Here is a 22,424-nt window from a genome sequence, read left to right as displayed (position 1 = left end):
GGGAGTTTCTCCGGTCCTAATTATACCACATTGGCACCAATTTTCCTGCTAGCCAGGTGCTGCCAATGTAAGCATCTCTGGAGACAAACATGAAAGCATTCAGAAGGAATAGAAACATGAAGGTCTGGGAGAAACAGGAAAAAAAAGAAGAAAATGGGGGGGGGGGGTCCTTTTACTTTTTACCCAAAGGCTTTTTTGTCTTGAAAAAAATGGGGGAGGGGTATGGAAAAGGTTTTTTTTAAATGATGAAACAGACTGGATGGCTATCTGTCAAGGGTGCTTTGGTTGTGTATTCCTGTCTTCTTGTGTAGGGCTTCCCTGACCTGGCTGTTTCATTTCCAATGTACATATTGTTAGTTTTGCTGAAATACATTCAACTGCTCTTCTTTTTGTGAGCCAGTGTGGTGTAGTGGTTTGAGTGTTGGACTAGGACTCTGGAGAGCAGGGTTTGAATCCCCTCTCAGTCATGGAAACCCATTTAATGACCTTGGCCAAAGCACACTCTCTCAACCTCAAAGGAAGGCAATGGCAAACCTCCTCCAAACAAATCTTGCTAAGAAAGCCCAGCTATATCTTTGCCTTAGGGTGGCCATAAATCAGAAACAACTGGAAGGCATACAACAACAACAACAACAACATGTGAACAGCTGTTGGCTGCACAGGAGAGAGGAAAAAACTGTGTTTTTCACTTATATTTGTATATAGTGTTCTAAATTTAGGCTTAATATAGCCTCCACCAGGCCTAGAGCCCTCTGGACAAGCAGACTACAACTTCCATCACACTCAGCTAGGATAGCCACTATGTTTCCACACTAGCACCTAACTGCTGACATTTCACACAATGTGGAAAGACAACATGATGGCCATGTTCTACTAGCATTCCAATGACTACTTGCGCAATAAACATATGCAAAAATTTACTGAAATAGATTATTGGAGGAAACTCAGAGGGTGGGCATTTTATTCATTGGCTGTAAACTTGTTGCTAGTGTCTCATTTTCCAACACATAAGCAGCTTTTCTTTATTTGTTAGTGTGAGAGGTTAGGGAAGCTACCAGGCTTGCATTGTGCTGATCCTCCTCTAAGCAGGCAATACCTCTTGGATCCTACTTTAAAAAGCAAGGCTTTAAAAGTAGCATTGACAGCACCTTTATATATGCCATAGTAAGCCTATAATCTGAAATTATGCTACAGCAAATTCTTACAAGCTTTGATTTTTGATGTAAAAGTTGCCATTTCAGGGGGAACTACAGAATCTGAAATTTCTCCCAACCTTAAGTTAAACGTTTTGTATTCACATGCTTTGTTCCTCAATCTGCCACTTGTTTGGCTGCATGAGAATCACAGGGCAACTACTTTCCTGAGACAAATCTGGCTATAAATCACATGAAGGGTTCTTAAAAAGTCCTCTATAGCTGTGATCACAGCATCATTAGTGATGGCTGGTTTGGTCCACTGTTGGTGGAACAGTGAATCCACTCGACATTTTTGATCTGGATTTTTTAAAAAGTGCTGAACTTTATTCCCCAAATAGGTTCAGCACCTTGGATAGCTCACGTAAAGCACTTCAGAAATAATCCACGCTTACACTGCTTTAACTGCCCTGACTCTGTGCTATGGAATTCTGGGAATTCTACTTTAGAGAGACATTGAGCTTTCTCTGTCAGGGAGCTCTGATGTCACAACAAATTACAGTTACCAGGATTCCACAGCATGGTGCCATGGCAGTTAAAGTGGTGTCACATTGGATTATTTTTACAGTGCAGATGCAGCCCTAGAACAGTTGCCAGCTCACTAATGCTGAAGCCATCACCCATCACAGGCCTTCATTGATTGGGCACCTGGCAGGATTCACAGTGCCATATACAACAATTTGGAGGACACAAAAACAAGGATGCTGTGCTGGTCTGTTGGGTAATAATGGGTGTGATCCTTACTATTACTTCTTTAACAGAAAATTTGGTACCCACACCAGAAATAAAGTGGAAAGGACACGAATAGGGGTGTGTGTTGTGTGCCTTCAAGTCATTTTTTACTAATGGATATCCTCAGACAAATCTATCATGGGGTTTTCTTGGCAAGATTTTTTCAGTGGGGTTTGCCATTGCCTACATCACACAAAAAGAAGAGCAGCTGAATTTGGAAATCCCTGCTAGTTCTTATGGTCTTCCAGTTAAGTCTTAACCAGGCCTGATCACGCTCAGCTTCCAAAATCAGTTGAGAAAGGGTGTGATCAGGTTGGTATGGTGGCATGACATTTCATAGCGGACCAAGGTATCAACAAAAAACAAAGAGATCCTCGCTTAAGGGATATTGAAGCCCAAAAATTACCCAAAATGTCATCAAACAGGTCACTGACACACACACACATGCACACACACACACACAGAAATTTTCTTTCAGTCCCCAAATCTCAAACATTGCAATAACTTAAAATTCAATTGAGCATTTAGAAATACAGTTTAGGCATCCAAAAAAAAGGGCAAGCAAAGTGACCAAAGGAATGCAAGCCCAGCATATTTCTAGGTGTGAATTATTTTCAATGTCTCACTGTCTGCAACATCAGAAACATCACCTTTTGGTGACTAAGAAAAGGATGAAGTGATTCTCCTGGAATCTCAGAATCTTTGGACTTTTTCACGCGGGGAGGTATGTATTTCCATCCCAGAAATAGTTAGTGTTGGCATCCCAGAAAAGCAAGAAAATTTGCTAATGTTTATCACACATAGAGCACAACAAGGAGTTAAAAGCACATTATTTAGGCAAGAAAGTGGGTCGAAAGCAAATTTGGGTTTCAGATTGATGAGGACAAATCCCGTTGCTAGCTTGGAAATAACTTTTTTGCGCATGCTTCAAACTGTCATTTCCACAAGTGTGCACACACACACACCAGAGAGGGAAGGGAAACCAGGGAGGAAAATCCTCTTTGCCCCAGAAGCTGTTTCAGAGGAAGGAAGGCTGAGGTTTCCCTTTGCAAACTCCCATAAATCCACACACAAACACACACACACATGAGAGAAAGAGGAGGTGGCTGGTCCATAAACCTGCCTGATTTCAGCGAGGGCTGAAACTCCCAGATGCCCTCCTTTTCCAGGACATAGCCTCCATTTCTCCTTCCTATACAGGAGGAATTCCAAAATGTCCTCTCTCTTGCTCTCCCACCAGCTATTCCCTGCTGCAGGAGGAAGGAGACCAGCCATGTGAGGGAAAGAAATGTGGGCGAGAATACATCTCTTTAAGACCAAGGCTGCCTCCTTCTCCTTGGCACAGCAAGGAACCCTGGGAAATCTGAGAACAGGGAGAATCGGGAACATGGTTTTCAGACAGCTGCTATTATGTGAAGAGAGCAAATTCACGAATGAACTGAACATGAAAACATGGTATTTTTGCAAAAACACTTATTCCCCGATTCACCTCACTTTCTGTCTGGATTCCGACCAGTTTGTGCACAGTGTCGTCTGAAAAGCAATTGCAAAATTGTCCCTAATGCCCTGGATGACCCTGCATTGAGGCCAGTTTAACCTTCCAATTTTCCCTGCGTGAAAAAGTCCATTGAGTTGGAAGAAATCACCAAAGATCCGGCCAACAATCAGCCTCAAGGACTTCTACCCACTTCTGGGTTCTTTCATTTTCTGTTTCTGGTGGTCTGTATGGCCTCTGAAAGATCTGAAGAGCAGAAAATTGGCCCTGGATCTTTATAGTTGCACACACCCCATTATGTTGCATGTATTACAGCAAAATGTAGCATTTAACAGTCTTATGTAACTATTTGGCCTGTATATCTGATATTAAAAGCCAATAAAAAAGAACTGTAAACAATATTGTCAATATTCTGAAAGGATATGTCATTTACACAAACACACAGCAGCTACCAAAGGCAAATTAAGGTACTAAGAAATTACACACTATTCTTACAGAAGGTTGAAATTAGCTAGAAGAACATCCCCAGCCTGCATATTTTTCCAGAAAAGCAATAAATTTTAACAGAGCAGAATAGGAAATGGTTTAGATTTTTTAAAAATTTGAAACTCTTCCATAAAATAAAGTCTGCTACCACCACTCTAAAGACAAATTTGGGGACTACTGTCAAAAGTACCATGTCCTTAGTCAGCAACTAATATGAAGGTATGGCCAATTCATAAACGGAGGTGAAGACCAAAGGCCTCTGGATCCCATCTCCTACATTAGGTTTTTGACACAGACCTTCACACAGCATCATGGTTTGCAATCAGTATTTCACCAACCAACAAACAAGAAACCTTCCCTGGAAGCCCAATAGCTTTCAGCTGCTGATCCCAATGTTACATTTATCTCAATGTCTGCAAAGATGAAGCAAGCTGCAATTGTAACGTAACCTGATCCCATCCCAGCAACAGAAAGCTTTATAAATTAATTTCTACCATCTGGAATATCACTCAGAGACAATCAAGAAGTCTGCGCAATTGCTGAGAGGAAAAATAACATAACCACTCATTCTGATGAACCCACCGCACATAGAAAAATTACAAATAATTTGTGGCCAACGTCAGCATTAATGGAAGCCATCTTCATCTACTTTCCATTGTGAAGAGTGATCTAATTAATTCTACGCATCAGACAATGTGTGCACCTGCTCAACATCCCATCAGTATGTTATAGAAATTAAAATTAATGGCCTAAGCCTCCTGTGGTGACCCCCCCCCCGCCCCCCGCTTCCTGCTTCTTATAAAATTCCAGTAAATGAACTCTTGGTGTAAGAAATCTACTCCCCTATGAAGTCATACAGACTGCCTGCAACAAGTTTCACATGAACTCATGCTGGCCGAGTCAAAGCCTTATCTGAAAAGGATAAAGGTAGAGCTTTCAAATGTTTTCCATTCCTTGCAAAACTGGGTTATCTTGTAACACATCCCAAAAACCTACCAGGTTAGGAATCTAAGACTATTTCACCTATCAAGAAAGGAATGTCCCACAAAGGGCAAAAAAGGAGAAATCCTTCACCAGTCATGACACCCCTTTCTAGGAACGGATGTGGGCAGGGAGAAAGAAAAACAAGATCAAGACATTCTTTGGACATTTTATTCTAATTCAGTAGGAACATTGTGAGTGCTAGGATGGGAGCACCTTCTGAAGGCGTGAGCCAAAAATGAGGCAATAACGTAATATAGGGTGTAGAAACCCCAACCCATGGGCTGCATTCAGTCCACAAAAGAGAGGATCCCTGTCTGCCTCACCAACTTCTCCCCCAGATCTCTACTCTTCTCCCTCAGGCAAGGAGAAAAAATACTGTCTTATTTGATTACAAATTGTTGCACTCTGACACCCATTTTGGGGGGGCCGAAGATACTCAAACCACTGGATGTACGTATTAACTTCTTTTTGGCCTATGTTTTTGGCCAAAATCTGCCTGCAAAGACACACAAATCACCACAAAAGCATAGCAGTTTGAGTCCCCTTGCCCCCTCACACTACTCCAGTCTCCCTAATCACCCTAAAACAAGCTACTTCAATTGTTGTTGTGCTGAGAGCAATGCTGAGGCCTGTGGAAGAGTCCCTCACCTCCTATATAGCTAGGAAGACTGGGGCCAGACTATGGAAAGGACACTCATGTGGGAAATGGGCTGGGACTGAGCATTTCCTTAGACACTGTCAGGGAAAATTAAAGAAATAGGGGAAGAACAAGAACTCTTTACTGAACAACAACAACAATCTATATTTATATTTCCCGCCTCTTCCTGCAGATCGACGCTGGATTACAAAAATAAAAACAACATTACAAGATTAAGAACTACAATATCATATAAAATATACTCAATGAAACAGTACGCTACCAATACAATACATTGATTAAATCATCATTTAAAATATATATCTTTACAAATAGGGGTGGAATATTTCTAACTCTCTTATAACAGATTGGGTGGATAGGCCTGCCGGAAGAGATCCATCTTAAGTGCCTTCTTAAGGGCATCTGAGGTGGTAATGAGATGAAACAAAAATTGGATCCTATGAGCTCCTCGAGATCCAAATTAAGACAGGACCCCAAAAGGGCACAAGACAACAGCAATGGATTGAGCAAATGGTTCCCACCAGCACAGAGTCAAGCCTTTGCTGGGGGGGGGGGGGGGGGACAAATGAACAAAGAAATTCATAAGTTTAATGAATTCAAAGTAATGGAATCTGCTGACATTATAGTGCTGTTGTGGTTGCTACCATAAGTGTTTGTTCCCAGTAAGAATTTTAGTGGAAAAGTCCTAATGTTTCTTAATATGTTAAGAATTTCTGTAAAACTACTGAGAAAAAAGGAGGTATTTGCTAGTATCGTTACAAGTGAATGAATGCCTTCACAGCACCAGATTGCCCATGTCTTTAAGAACCCATGCACAAATTAACTGCATGAAGCATTACTGTCACAACTCACAGGCAGTGTCAGCGTTTTCAGAGATAACAGGATCATAGCCTCACAGATGGAAGGGAGAAAGCTGTCAGACGGAGTGGGGGCAGCACAACATGAGATCAGGCATGCAAAAGTCAGATCCCCAACAGCATCCCCCAGGAAAAAAAATCCCATTCTTCAAAAGGCAGCAACAACCTGATGCTCAGCTTGGCAGGGGCTTTTCACTAGGAAAGGATCTGCTCAGACTAAGGAACTAAAACCCCAGAACCAAGACTTTATTGAACAGCTGCACCTGGACAGCAGAGGATAGACAATTGGCTGCCGACTCAACACAGTTGTCCACTCCTGCTGGTGACTCCCATCATCCCTGGACATCTATGGACACATCTAGTGTCTAAAACTGTTTTTGCTACCCTTAACCTTTCCAGACATTCAGATCATCCTTTCTTTGATTAAAAAAATAAAATGCCAATTGCTTCTCCTGAAAGCTTCCAGAGTCTCTTTCACACTATTTCACACTATACTGGGGGGGGGGGGGGGGACTTTTGTCACATGGTTTTAGAACCAAAGTCCTGCTTAAATATACAGAAAGGTTTCTGCCTGCCAGCAGAAAGAAAACACAGACAGGGCCAAACTCCAGTGGGAGGGAGTTCCACAGAACAGCCACTGAGAAGACTGTCCTGTGACCTCACGAAACCTAACTGTGATGGTAGTGGGACCAAAGAAAGTGCTCCCAAAGATCTTAAGACTCAGGCATTGCACAATTATAGCACCATGATTCCACTTTAACTAGCATGGCTGCATCCTCTGGAATCCTTGGGTTTGGTGAGACATTAGGTGAGGCATTAGATCTCTGTTTGAGAATGCTAAACAACCTTTCCTAAGATTACATAGGATGCAACCATGGCAGTTAAAGTGAAATCATAGTGCTATAACTGTGTAGTGTGAAAGGCCTCCAAGAGTAGCAATTCAATTTTTAAACAGGTTATACCTCCTGTACTCCTGTACTGCTTAACGTTTTTAAAATCCATTTTTCAAAAGCAGAAGTGGACATTAGTCCACTTCTGGGGTTTTGCTGTTGTAGTAGTTCTTTGACAGTTTGAGCAGTTTGTGTGTCCTACCATCAGAGGGTCTGAGATCAGATTAACTGCTAATAGACCCATTGCTCACCCTGGCTACACAATAACTCCCATCATACCTGATCATCAGCTATGGCATCCTAGAGCTAATGAGAACTGTCGTCCAACAACAGCCAGAGGACCATGAGTTCCCCCCACCCCTGTTATACAAACCCATTAGGTGCTGCATTAGTCCTCTGGATGAAATGAAATGATGCTAAGTCAGCTAGTGGGGCTTGCCAGGATGCCTAGAATGGTGCTCCTGAAAAACTAGCTCTCCATTTCTTTCAACAGATACACTGGCATGGTGATGCAGAAGATAAAACAAGAAGTCACCAAGATTCTATGTTTCTTTGAGACCCATGAGAGGAATAAAGTAATCAGTCCAAATAGGCTTTCAGGGGTGCTGTGCATATATTCTCTTTGGGTTTCTCCTGTCTTTCCACTGGTAGGAGTGGAATACATTAATGATTTATTTAATGATTTTGGTGCCCCAGCAAAGAATCTCAAGATCAGAGATGTTGAGTCAAGCTGTGCCAGGAAAAGAGTAAGCAGTCAGCTCACATCACAATGAAACATAGCATATATTCAAGAGAGTCAAGAGAGGGACATTTATTTGCAAAAACAAGGCCTTGGTCCTCTGATGATTTACAACATGTTATTCTTTTAAGCATCCCCTACATCTCTACACTGTTGTCATGACAAAAAAAGGGGTAACCCATAGGCAGCAGCTTCTTAGTAGCATGTATTGGTTTAATGGATGAGATAAAAATATAGTCAAAATATATTCATCCCTCCAACTTTGCTGGGTTAAGGGCACAGGAGCCCATGAATGTGGAAAAACTACAAATAACAAAAACACTATGGTTTTACCTGAGAGAACACCTCTCTAGGAATCTCTAGGTCCTCCAGTGCAACTCTGTGGCCAACATCTGCCAGACACTGACCAAAGAATTGCTCTAGAGGAGCTACAAATGTGTAGGGGAGTGTTCTCTCTAGGAATCTCTAGAAGTCCTTCAGTGCAAATTTTGGTTAAAGTTGACCATAGAGTTGCACTGGAAGATCTAGATATTCCTAGAGAGAATTATATTAATAAAATCTGTGAATAATCAAAACCGCAAAAGTCAAAGCCACAAATGTGGAGGGATGAGTGTAATACTGAGACAAAATCCCATATTATAATATACATGGTTTTCATATGTGGAAATAAAGTGAAATGGTTCTTATGCTATCATCCTGTTTCACAAAACAGCTAATTTCAGTCCTAGAGGCTCTTTGAAACAACTAGAGGCTATTTCATACCAGAAAAAAATATAATAAATGCATGTAAATATGGGAAAAACCTGTCTAAGTGCCCATCAAACTATAGAGTGTGTGGTTTTTTGTGAGTTTTTCGGGCTATGTGGCCATGTTCTAGAAGAGTTTCTTCCTGACATTTTGCCAGCATCTGTGGCTGGCATCTTCTGAAGATGCCAGCCACAGATGCTGGCAAAACATCAGGAAGAAACTCTTCTTGAACAAAAAACTATAGATGCCGGCCATGAAAGCCTTCAACTTCACATACAGAGTGTGTGTTCCCACGATACTACTTTATATACTCAACTATAAGTCGACCTCATGTAAGAGTCAAGGGCTGGTTTGGGGGCCAAAATTATACATTTTGATATGACCCATGGATAAGTCGAGACAAAACTCACAGGCATGTAACAAAGGATGTAAAAGACAAAGCATAGGAAAATGATACAAAACTTTGGTAGGCCTAAATATTTGCATTCAGCCTAAAGGCTGGATGGAGAAGGAAGGAACTATGGTAAATCATGGCTGTGCAATGTATGGGGGAGGCAACCAGGCACAGATGGGGCTAAGAAATGGCACACGTGACAAAAAGGATGAAAAAGCAAAGCAAAGAAAATGGCAAGTGTGTTAGCAGTAATTATAGCCTGTAATTTTAATGTGATAACTTTGCCTGATTTTAACCTAGAAAAACTTTAAAACATACACAAATAGCTTATTCAACTCCTTTAAACCCAAATCTTTTGAGTCAATTATTAGATTAAAATGTCTACACTTACACATTAGTATATACAGTACATATACAGTTGACATCAACTGTAGGCCTTTATATGAAATGCAACAAAAATTATTTTAAGTTCTACTCTTAGGTGTCAATACTTTTAAAACAATAGGATTATTTTCAGCACACCAAGCCTTCCCTGGCAACCAAACTCTTACCTAGCCCCAACTAGAACAGACCTACTGAATCAATAGAAACCTAGTAAATCAACACTTGTATGAACTCCATTGATTCAAAAGGTCTACTCTAGCTGAAATTAACAATTGGATGTACACATTTATTTCCCTCTCGGGTAATTGCTACAAGAACTTCATGTATCAACAATCCGTGATTGAGCTTAATGGCTTTTACTTCCGGGTAAACCCAAAGCTAAAATGTGAGATTTTGGCAGCAAATGCTATCAAAAGATTTTAGTAATGTTGGTTGGGGTAAAAAAAATCTCCCAGTTCATCATGGGAAACCATTCTAGAGGGTGTGAAGTAAAAAAAAATTGACAACTTTATTTAGCCTTGCAGGAGAGGACAAAAACTGATCTGCAACTCTGCTGAATGAGGTCTGAAGAAGAAGGAGGGGAAAGAAAGCCTCTCATCATAAAAAGTCGTGTCCTGATCTGAAAGAATCCCTCAGGGGGAAAAAAAAGTGATCCTCTTAGAGCCAACAGCCCTGCCCCCTCTGGCCCTCCATGGCCTTCTCTCAAAGCCAACCCTGCTGGCCTCATTTAGTGTCAGGTTCTCCGAGTGTGTTGCCGGCTGCATTATCCACACACACAGCAGCGATATTTAGTAAGTGCTACTAAATAGTGTGTATTCCCCAAGCAAACCCAAAGCCCAACAACTGTGCAAGAGATGCATACACTATAACTTGGAAACAGAGTAAAATGATAGCACACAGTGCAGGAACAAGCATCCCACAGACATTTTCCAGCATGGAACTATGATTCCATTTTCTTTAAAAAGCACAAACCCATTTATCATCACTGCTACCCTACTCTCACTTTGCAAGAAGATTAGGCTGTCTCTCCTGGCGGGTCCTCTTGACCATGAAAAGAGGTTTTGGTCCATTTAAAAAAGTAACACAAAACCCACACACACAGAGCCAACCCCTTGTTCATCCCCTGAGACAGTTTCTTACCTTCCACCTCCTCGTCATCGCAGACATGCTTAAGGAAGGAGGCCCCTCTATCCAACACCGCCTCATCCTCCATCCTGTAGTAGTAGAAAAGAAAGAAAGAGTGTTCAGACTTTTCCTGGAGGGAGCTGCTCGAACTGGCCCAGCTCCTGGGCAGGTTAACTTGCAGGCTATTGTTCATGTTACAAGAGAGCAGAGTTGCTTTTCACTCCAGGCTTGCTGCTCCTTCATAAAGCCTTTTCCCCTCTTTTCTCTGTTAAATGGAGGGTGCTCAGCTCCTAGCCATGGGAAGACATGGCAATACAGGCAGGTGGAGGCAGGAGGGAAGTAATCACAGCTAGTAGCAGCAGTGTCCCCCCTCCTCCTTTTTTCTTTTCTTTTTAATTAAAGAGAAAGCACAGAGAAAAGAGAAGCACAGAGCTGCGCGTAGGCAAGAGCCTGTTAAGTAGTGTTCACGTCAAAGATCTCCTGCAAGGCGGATGTCCACACAAAGATCTGCAGAAGGTGATGTGCAGGAGACAGAGAGTGCGTGCAAACATCCTGAAAGCACAGAAGCCGCCGAGGCTTCCACCAGACCCTTAATACCAGCAAAGCACACTTCTTCATTGCAAGGCAAAGCTGTGTGTCACATGTTGGCCTTACAGAAATCTGACATCTGAGGATTATCCAGAGACCAAGCTCCAGCAAGTCAGGCCATCAGAACAACAGGGCTCATTTGCATATGTTATATGGTCACTTGTGTGCAATTTTTTTCACTTCCCGTCCTCCTGTGGCCCTTCACTTTTCCCAAACCAACCTGTAATAAACAAAAATAGGGCTACAATGTGTAATCAATTGCACACATTCTTTTTAAAAATAATAATAAACTACGTAAAAAGGAACCCCATTGCATTTTTATATGCATCTTTATGAACTGAGAGGTTGATTTTTGAAATACAGGTGCAAAAAAAGTGTAGATAGCAACTATCATCTTAGGAGAGGTACTTTCCTTGCAAATGGAAATATTTGTTGAAGATGTTTCTCTTTCAGCACAATACAGAATTTGCTATGCCACCAGAAGCAATAAATATCACCTTGCACATTTTCTAAGTAAGTTTATCTCATGATCATTCCAGCACATTGCAGATAAGCAACTAGAGAATCAGAGATGAAATGTGACCTGACCACATTGCCAATGAAACACATGTAGATGAATGGTGGGAACCGAATACACCATGACACTTGCCAATGCTAGGCATTAACAGATAGCATTTTACCCCATCATCTTACATCCTCTCCTCAATATTGCCCTCTGGGAGTCTGAATTATTAACCAGCATATGTACTATATCAGGTGGAAGGAACTGGTAAAACCACCTCCGAGTATTCCTTACCTAAGAAAACCCTATGAAATTCATGGGCTCACCATAAATTGGCAGGTGAGTTGAAGGCATACACACACACATATATACAGTCAGCCCTCCACATCCACTGAGGTTAGGGGCACAGGACCACCGTGAAAGTGAGAAAAGGATGAATAACTCTTACCACTCACAACTACAACACAAACAAAAAGTAGCATTCTTGGATGCCAACTATGGATGCTGGCTGTGAAAGCTTTCAACATCACAGTGGTGAGGGTCCTTCAAAAGGCAGAAGTGGGCACCTCTGAGGGTTTCCTGCTGCCTCTGCTGATACCCTGTGCCATTTTTAATAAGGATTTACAAACCTCACTGCATTTTCATAATCTCACAGTCTCCTGAGGCTTGCAGTCCCTATTAAAAATGGCATCAGGCTGCAGCAAAGAAAGCAGCAAATAATCCATGAATAATCAAATATGCAAAAATCAAATCTGCAAATGAGGAGCGGTGACTGTATTTCCATTTCTCAGCAGCTTTGGATCTTTCTTCCACTGGTTGTAAATTATGGAAATGTTCAAGGGATGTTGGGACCAAGAGAAGCTCCCTGCAAAATGCTTCTGCCATGTATCTACAATAAAAAGAGGTAAAAAGGCACCTCACATAATATGCAGTAAAAGCAAATACAAGGTAAATCTTTAACAATTATCTGTTTTTATTCTACTTTCAGAATTGGCCTTCTATGCTGGTGTGTACGTTGAAGTCATTTCTGACTTATGGCGACCCTGATGCAATCCTCTCCTAGAGCTTTCTTGGATGTTTGCCATTGCCTTCTTCTGAGGCTGAGAGAATGTAACTTGGCCAAGGTCACCCAGAAGGTTTTCATGGCTGACTTATGAGTTAAACCTGGCCCCGTTACAGACCGCCCAAAAGGGGCAGTCTAGGGCCGCTGCCGGTTGCAGCGTGGAGGAGTCGCAGCAGCCAAACCACGCGACTCATCCACACTGCAAAGAAGGAGCGCGAAAATTGCACTCCTTCCGGCAACCCAGAAGAGACGCCGCAGGTGCCAAAGCGCGAACTCGCAGTGTCACTTCTGGGCTGTGACGTGCGGACGCAGAGCGTCCGCTACATCAAAATGGCAGTGGCCGTGTGGAACGGCCACCGCCATTTGTTACGGACTCTGTCCGTAATAGGGTAAGGGGCGTCTGGAAGAGACGCCCCTTTTTCAAAATGGGACGTCCTAAGGACATCCCTTATGGTGGTGTGTAACACGCCATAGTCTCCTGGAGTCCTAATCCAATGTTCAAACCACTACATCATGCTGATTTTCTTGTGTTCTGTAGACTTAACAATTATAGGCCAAATTATTCGTAAATAATTCCACACGGAAACAAGATTTACATTGTTCAAAGTGTGACTGTTAGTGTGCAAAGGTTCACCATCCTTGTAGAAGAAGTTTGATCACTTCTCACAAAGAAAAGTGAGGTGAAGTTGTATAGATAGGGAGGGAAATCACATATGTATTAAAACAGAGAGATTCAAGCTCACGTTCCAAGCCAACAATTTCTTGGTCACCGTACTGTCCTGCCTAGCAGTGGTGGCTGGTGGTGCCTGAGACAGTGGATTAATGACTCCACATTCAAGTTTAGTCAAAACATTAAAAGAGTTGTCCAAAATCCTGAACCGCATAACAATCAGAATACCATAATTCCACCCTGAACATACACAAACTCATCTGATTTTGGAAGCTAAACAGGTTTGGGCCTGGTTAGTACTTGGTTTGAAAATATGTTTCAGCACCCTGTATAATCTCTTTAAATGTTGAACTAAATCCCAAGGTGGAGTCACCACCCTCATTGACTGGGTAGTCATTGGCCATCACTGTTGACTAACCTCAGGAAACTGCTTGTACAAACCTAGGAACAAATTTAGAGCCCCAGCTTTGTTTTAAAACCAAACAGAAGAATAGGACTGCATGAGTTCTTCAGGACCAATAAATATAACTCCTTTGCAAACAAATCTTGTAGCACTAGACTTCTAGCTTTAACTTCATTCATCTGGGGAAATAGATTTAAGATTATACAAAAGCTTATGCTACCAACGTCTTTCTATCAGTTAGTCAGTTAGTTAGAAATCCAGTATTAATCAAACTAAATGCTGGAGTAATGTTTTCATTAAGTATAAATCATCTTCTTGAGAGAAACATAGCATCCCTATGAAGATGATACTATGGCCTGAAACAGACGGGCCAAATAGAGCAGCTTTCAACTGCTTTGGGGCATGGCATTTAGACAATGCAAGCCCCTGATGCACAAGGCCGCCTAAGGCAGCCCAAAGCCACCAGCAAACGGAGCAAATGTAATTTGCTCCTGGAGGTCCCAAGCCGATCAAGGCCAGAGTAGCCTCTGGCCTTCCCTTTCAGCCTGTCTGCTTTGGCCCTCTGATAATGGCACTTGTGTAAAGACATAACAGCGAATGCCAAATTTTCTCTGATTTCTATACTTGCGTTGAATTTAGCAGCTTTTGTTCAGCTGGGCAAAGAATCATAACATGCCCAGCTCACTCAACAGCATCATGATCAATTCATAAGCATGCTGTTTTTCAACAGTACACCATGCTCAAAACAGCTTACAACATGAGAGTAAGACAGTAACATTAGAGTAACACACAACAAAAACGTACCATATTTTCAAAGCAATTCTTTAACAATTAATTTTAAGAAAAGAAAATATCAAAGTAAAAGTTCAATTCAATACAAAAACTACTTTTTCATACCATCAATAAAGAAACATTTTCTTGTACCAATATATTCCCCATTCTACTGTCTAACATTCTATATTAACGAAATCAAACAAAAAATGCATAAGCACAATCAAAATCAGAACGAGTCAAAAATTAGACAGATCTATTAGAAAGCTGTAGTAGCTGTTCTGTGCCTTCACGTCATTTCTGACTTATGGCGGCCCTAAGATGAATCTTTCATGGGGTTTTCTTGTTATGATTTATTCAGAAGAGGTTTGTCTTTGCCTCCTTCTGACGCTGAGAGAGGTGTACTTCTTGAAGGTCATCCAGTGGGTTTCCACAGCTGGTAGGGATTCAAACCCTGGTCTCCAGAATCATAGTCCAGTGTTCAAACCACTACGCTATGCTGGCTCTGTTTAGACTTAGAATTCTTCTATTTGCTGTATTTGTACTTCCTTGGGAACTGTGCCTATTCCTTTACTTTGGATAACTAAACCGTATCTTTAAATGCTCAACTGAAGTTTAAGCTACAGCAGTGTAGAAATTTGGAGAGTGAAGGAAAATTTCACAGGAAGGAGAACTCTTATTTAAAGGAAGCAATGACCTCAGTGGTACTACAGGAGTAATTCTTTTAAGGCCAAGTCGAATCAGAGTAGCCTCTCCTAAATGCCAGCAAAGACAATACACTAACTAAAATCTACCCTTCTGGCTGAAAAGGAAGACAATCCCACTCAATGGGTCCCAACCCTAGTCCAGCGGGAGGAAGTACTTGTGTTCAATAGCAGTCTTAAACCCATACACCAGTTTGAGAATGAGTCCTTTACCTCACCTGGGCCCCATACTGTGAGCCAAAAGGTGAAGGAGGCACTAGCATAAAAGCTGCAGGTGCATTTTATTGTCCATCACTCCAGAAGGGTCCAGGTGCAGGAAACATCAATGAACAAAACAGCAATTTTAATAATAATAATAATAATAATAATAATAATCAAAGAAGACATATTTACCAGACCTCCCTGGAGATTCCACAAACAGAACCTACAATGTTGTCATTCAAGTCCACATGCAAGACCATGAAGCTCTGTCCGCATTCTATGGGAGGAGCAGGCATTTCGGTCTCAGGACTAGCTATGGATAGTCAATAATGAATGGTGACTTCCATCTCAGTAAGGCAACAAATCCAAGAACATCTGAGGAGCTATCCAAAGTACTGATGAAAGAATGGCTTCAGCACCATGGATAACTATTTTAAATCTGAACTAAAAAAACCAAACGAGTGGATTCACCATCCCACTGGAGGCCAATCCACCAAAGGACTGGTCACAGAAATCCAGTGGACTTTGGTTATCTGGCAAACCATATCTCCCTATATGACCCTGCCCAGGCCCTGAGATCCTCAGGAGAAGCTCTTTTTCAGTCTTATCACCTTCACAAATGCAATTAGTTAAGGAATGATAGGGCCTTCTCAGTGGTGGCCCTTAGCTTCTAGAACTCTTCTTTCTAGAGGGGCTAGAATAGCTCCCTCTTGCTCTCTTTCCATCAGCAGGCAAAGAATTTTTTTTACTTCAACAGGCTTTTGAAAACTGCAGATTTTTAAAGAAAGGGCTTTTAAAAGCACACTGTACTGTTTTGTAAAATGGTTTTTAACCTTTTAGACTGCTTTCAGTGTTGTTAATTATTTGATTATATTTTAATGCTGGGTTCTGGGGGGGGGTGTACATTTTAACTTTATAGTACCTCTTATTTTCGATGACCCCTTTAATCCCAGATTGAGGAGGTGGTATAAATGAGATGGAGAAGGAGGAAGAAGAAGAAGTAGTTATTTATAACCATAATAGCATGCCCTCTACTCTGACATAATTGCCAAGGCACCAAATTCATTAATTTTTATTTTATTCATGTATGTCTCACTTTTCCCCAGAGTTGGACTTCCAAAAGGAAAATTGTAATTTAAAAAATAAAATAATAAACCACTGTTGATCTAATATTCATCCACAGCAAGGACCTGCACACAAACATCAGCAGTGTCCCCCAGAGATGCCTCCTGTATCCCAAACTTTGCAAATTCACCAGAGAAGCAGCCATAGTGTTTCAAATACAGATTCTGGTGCCCTTTTCTTCACCCAGCTGTGCTTTTTTTTATCTAAGCACCATTTTCATCTCCCATACCACTATCACTTTTACTATTTTCAGCTTTATTTGTCTACCCTGCCTGGCAGGGTGACCTGGGCAATTTTATTTATAGATGGTCAGGATGCTATCACTTTAGACATAGGAACCAGTATCATCAGAACATTACAGCAAAAACATTAAACCACAGCAAGGTCAAGAACAAAAAGAAAATGGAAAATGGCACCAAGAAGGATACCATAATGAGGCTTGTAATGAGGGTCAACAGCAGCAAAAAATGAGAAGCATTTTTGCACACATATAGAAACAAAATGAGGCAACTGGTTATGTCTCTCTCCTGATAACAACAGACACTGCTTTTCTGATCTATCCTCAACAAATTACATGTTAAAGTGTAATAGTCAAATACAGGATAAAAAGATAGTTGAAGTGTATAGTCTACCAGATACAGTTTAATATCCACAAGCTGGTAAATACAAGGTGAAATGCTTTATATCAGTGGTTATCAAACTTCATACCCATGTGGCCCTCTTTGCATCTACATACGGACATTGTGCCCCAACCCCTTGACACAGTACATGAATAAAAATATTCTGTTTGTTTAGTGTGCATATTTTCATTTGCACATTCTTGTCTATTTAAAAAGTGACTTACTCCTGAAGTCTTCATGGGTGGAGGCAGAAAAGAGGGAGTCTGGAGGTGCTGAAGGCAGCAAAAACAGCACTGAGGTCACTTATGACTCTAGGACCACATTTTGTCCATCCTTGATACAGACAATAAGGCTCTACCATCATTGTCATTGATACTAAATTGCTGGGAAATGGCACAATAAAAGAAAACTACACATAGGGAAAACTCCTAAATGAAAACATTAACTCATCCAGTAACTGAGATGCTCAGTTCACCCCAGGTTCTACTGCAAGTTCTACTTGCAGTAGAAGAAACTATAAGAAAACACAGAGATTTGTTTATGATGTTGTACAAACAGAAGCAGCTACCCTTCTTTCTTTATTTCTCTCCCAAAAACCTAAAAAACAAACAAAGAACAAGCCCTTCATTGACAGGGGAACAGCACAGAGAATGGCTGCTGGCACATGATACCACCAACAAGGTGTTTGTTCAACCCAGAGATGGGAATCATTCAAGCCTCCAGGTGTTATTGGACTGCATCTCCCAGCACATCTGGCCAATACAGCCAATGGTGAGAAATATTGGGAGTTGCAGTCCCCACAAAAACAATTACTCCATCTTGCAAGCAGGGGGCAAATTATCTATGTCTTGTGCACACTTCTCTTTCATGTTGTACCAATTCATCCAAAGTAAAAAAGATCTACAAAGATCTGAAGCAGCAACAGAAGAACTACAGGTATCTGGAATTCACAGGTATCTGGTATTATTTGCTCAAGTGCAACTCAACAGACAGCTCCTCCATGACAGCCTCCAAATATTTTTCTATTGTTGTTGTTGAAGGATTATTATTCCTATTATTATTACCTGTATTTATTTGTATCACGCTTTTCCCCCAAAGATGGGTCTCAAAGCAGCTTACAGTCCAAAAGCACAGTACAATTAAAAACTTACAAAAGTTACAATTAAAATGGAATTAAACTATTACAATAAAACTGCATTATACAGAGAAGTTCACTTACATTTATATATCAATACATGAATCAGATGCTTACTATGGCCCTTTGACTGATATTCTCTTTCCAATAATTCCCAACATCTGTGCATAAAACTAGCCAATGTATATGTACACATACATATGCACACAAAGTTACAGAAGCATGCAAGAATCTGTCTTTCTTTGGTAATAATGAAAATCATTCCAAAAAAAACTCAGCACAGAGGCAACCTAATTTTTGAGCACATATAACAGATGCCACATTCATCACCAGTGAGTATTCGCCAACTAAAAGCAGAATGCCCATCCCTCACATGTGTACGCAGCCTACACAGAGAGAAAGAGAAAAACCTTTTCCCTAGAATCCAATGTGTTCACTGAAATATTCAGTACCATTTATGCATGTTTTGTTATACAGAAAGTAACAGGTTTCATGGCGGGTTTTGCCTGTAGTCATTGTGTCTGTAGACACACATAATTCTTCCTAAGCAGCAAAGCAGTTGCTTGCTATAAATGCAGCTGAACAACAGCTGGAACAGATGGTGTGGAATTTCTAGTCTGAGTAGAAATCTTACGCACATGTATTTCTCCCTTGATTACTACACAAAATCTGTCCATATATACAATGAAATTCTCAGAGCAGAAAGAGGTTCTCTCCCTGGAAACTCCCACTGATTTTGAAGCTGTCTAGTCTAGAAGCAAGAGCCAGCATGGCATACTGGTTTGAGTGTTGGACTACAACTCTGGAGACCAGGGCTTAAGTCCCTGCTCAGCTGTGGAACCCACTGGGTGACCCTGGGCAAGTTATATGCTCTCAAACTCAGTGGAAGGCAATGGCAAACCTCATCTGACCAAACCTTCCCAAGAAAACCCTTAGAGTCGCCATAAGTCACAAATGACCTGAAGGCACACAACACACACACAGTCTAGAAGCAGAGGAGAGGCTGAAACCAGCTGTTTAAAAAAAAGTTTTTTTTCCCCTCAATGGCTATTGAAGATCAGTTCTGCAAACAGCTATTGCAAAGATAAGCTACTCTACATTTAAGTGTATTATGCAAATTGCTGTGGATTTTCGCACATACACATCAACACTTAATTGTCTTCTTTCCTGCACAAATTTCCACCTATTTGCCATCCCTCTGCCAAAAATTCATAGCCATTCAAATCCTTCTCAAGTGGACAGACACGCCCCATACAATAATGCACATCCCTGCAGATACTCAAGTAAAAAATCACAATTCCTTTTTCTTCAGAGTTTGAGTTCACACACACACAAAACCCAAATTCCTCTGACTCACATGTGGAGCGATTGCATTCTATACCAACAAAAGAAGGAGTATTTTAATAATGTAGACAAGCCCTTAGTTTGCCAACAAGACCCTGGGAAGGGTAAGGGGCAGCTGCTTATGTAAGGAGACCTGCTAGGTATTGAAACATAGTCTAGACTAGAGAGTTGCAGGAAAGTTGCATGTCCAGTTGGCCTTCAGAATGCACCGATTCTGCATCCACAGATTAAGAGAATCATAGAGTTGGAAGAGACATCAAGGGCCATCAAATCCAATCCCCTACCATGCAGGAATAAACAATCAAAGGACCCCTGACAGATGGTAATCCATCAGCCACAGCTTGAAAATACTCACACAAACAAAAAAATTCAAAAAGCAAACCTTGATATTGCCATTTTATATAAGGTACATATATGCAGGCTTGGTGACATTCTGTGTACAGCGATCTGCTAGGGGGCGGCAGTGGCCTTCCCTCAGCCACTCACCCTCTATGGCTTTATCATCAGCCCTGCTCCCTCCACAAGGAGAGAGCTGGGCCATCAGCAAAGTCACAAGGCGCGTACTTGGTCCTATGCTACCACCTTGGCTTCCTCCCTAGGCAGAGAGGTGGGTGACAGAGAAGCCACAAGGAGAGCAATTGCCTCTCTGGCACAGAAGGAGGAGGACCCTACCTGTGTTACCCTTCCTATGGGGTGCAATTTGCACCCTTGCACCTGCCCAGTGAGGACACTCAGGACACTGTTTCAATATGCCATTGTATATAATAGGACTTGAGCATCCACAGATTTTGGTATCCACAGTGGGGTCCTGGAACCAAACCCCAGAAGATACCAAGGGCCCACTGTAAATAACACATGGATTTTTAAAAAGCTACCTGACATTTTAAAATACGCATCTAAGACATTCCTTACTATAGTATATCCAAAATTTAATTGCAGTTACCTTGATTGTGAAAGTCTTTTATATTTGCTAGAATATCACACAACATATACAGTATAAGAATACTAGACAGCAATACAGAAGAAACCCTTGAAATGATTCTAATTATTGGAATTTAAGGCATTTCTTTTAATCTGCAGTCCACATACATGGGACATTGCACATTCACCCACATTTAAATCTGAAATTTAAAGGAGCCATCTAACATGCTGAATCTATTTTGGAGATTTTGGACTAAGAGTCAGAATGGATTCACCGCTCCACAAATGATGAAAGCTACCAACCACCACTAGTCTGCTATTCCTTACAAAGGAAGACAGAAGGAGAAACAAATCTGCTTCTAGGCTGTGCAATTTTTGCATGTCTTCACCCTCAAATCTATACCACCCTATCTGTAAAATATTAATTTTAAATCAATTTCCGCTTGTTTCTGAAACTATTTTCTCTCAAAATACCATTTTAAGAGCTCAAAACGTTTTGAAAGTGTGAAATCTGTTGGAGAATTTCCTTCCAACCTACACATTATTCCAAAGAGTACAGATTAAAGCCACTTCTGGTTCTGCAAAGATTGAACTTCTTAGTCGTCACTAGCGCTGAGGCCTCACTCACTTTGATGGTGCCTTTAACCTCTCTAGAATCATCATACATCTTCATACAATTGTCCTTCATGATTTTCTACAAACCCTCTTTAAAAGTCATCTAAGCTAGTGACCCCCACCTATTCAAGAGGAAATAAATTTTATCCATTAATTATGAGCCGTATGAAGAAATATCCCTCCTTTGTCTGCCTTGCACCTGCTTCCAAAGCAATTTCATTGGAAAAATCAAAGGTCACATTCAAGCCAGAAAGCTTTTGTAGTATGCCAAAGAAAACATTCCTCAGAACCTTAGATTATGAGGAGTTTGCTAGAAGATCTGTGTTTATTTATTAATCATATTGGTTTATCCTGCACTTCCTTCAAAGTGCTCACAATATTATCTTTGGGGTTACATTACTTTATTCTCAAGTAAAGGAAGAATTAGAAGGCTAGAGAATCTCCCTGCTGCACTACACATATGTTCAACCATTTACAGTATACCATATCCTTCTTTGGGAGGGTATTAATCATTAACTGTAGTACATATGCTAAAAATATAATTTCTGATATACCAGAAACATATGCTGAAAATACATGAATACACACACATAAATGGGAATGTTCACCTGAGTAAGGTTTCCTGCAGTTTGCTACCCTAAAAGCAAACTTGCACCTCCTTTCATCATGTGAAGAAAGCCTCTGGGTATTCTAATTAAAAAGCAGGTTTCCAGACTAAGAGGTTAACTTAACAGAAAGCCCTGTAAGCTTTCCATGGGGAAGTATTAAAGAGATAGAGTAGTGCCACCTTTCGACTATGGGGCATCATCACAGTCTTGAATTTATTTATTTTTATTTTAAAAACTTATAAAACTTTCAAAGAAGGTGAGTGTTTTTGATCATTATAACAGGGTACATCCAAACTGATTGAAAAGACCAGAAAATCTCAGATTTTGTTCCTATTCTTTCCAACTTTATTTTGGAGATTCATACACCACAGAGTATTTTCTGCCAGCTCCTGGTACAATCAGAGACTTTTTATACCAACTCAGTATATTTTAACTCAGTATAAAACTGAAAAGAGAAGAAGCACTATCTG

At 40.9% G+C, this 22,424-nt stretch overlaps 1 protein-coding gene across 1 annotated transcript in view; it reads right to left on the bottom strand.

The window, feature by feature from the left end:
- Positions 1-22,424, bottom strand: part of LOC149313236 (electrogenic sodium bicarbonate cotransporter 1-like) — a 241,715-nt gene that overhangs the window by 180,705 nt on the left and 38,586 nt on the right. Inside the window, exon 3 of the mRNA XM_089526331.1 lies at positions 10,700-10,773. Coding sequence (XP_089382457.1) covers positions 10,700-10,773 — 74 coding nt within the window. The remainder of the gene's footprint in view (positions 1-10,699; positions 10,774-22,424) is intronic.

This window comes from Sceloporus occidentalis, unplaced genomic scaffold (assembly GCF_023333645.1).
Source record: "Sceloporus occidentalis isolate IW3139 unplaced genomic scaffold, rSceOcc1.0.p SCAF_5, whole genome shotgun sequence".
Lineage (NCBI taxonomy): Eukaryota > Metazoa > Chordata > Lepidosauria > Squamata > Phrynosomatidae > Sceloporus > Sceloporus occidentalis.
Note: the sequence above shows the minus strand (reverse complement) of the source record. Positions and strands in the feature narration are given on the sequence as shown.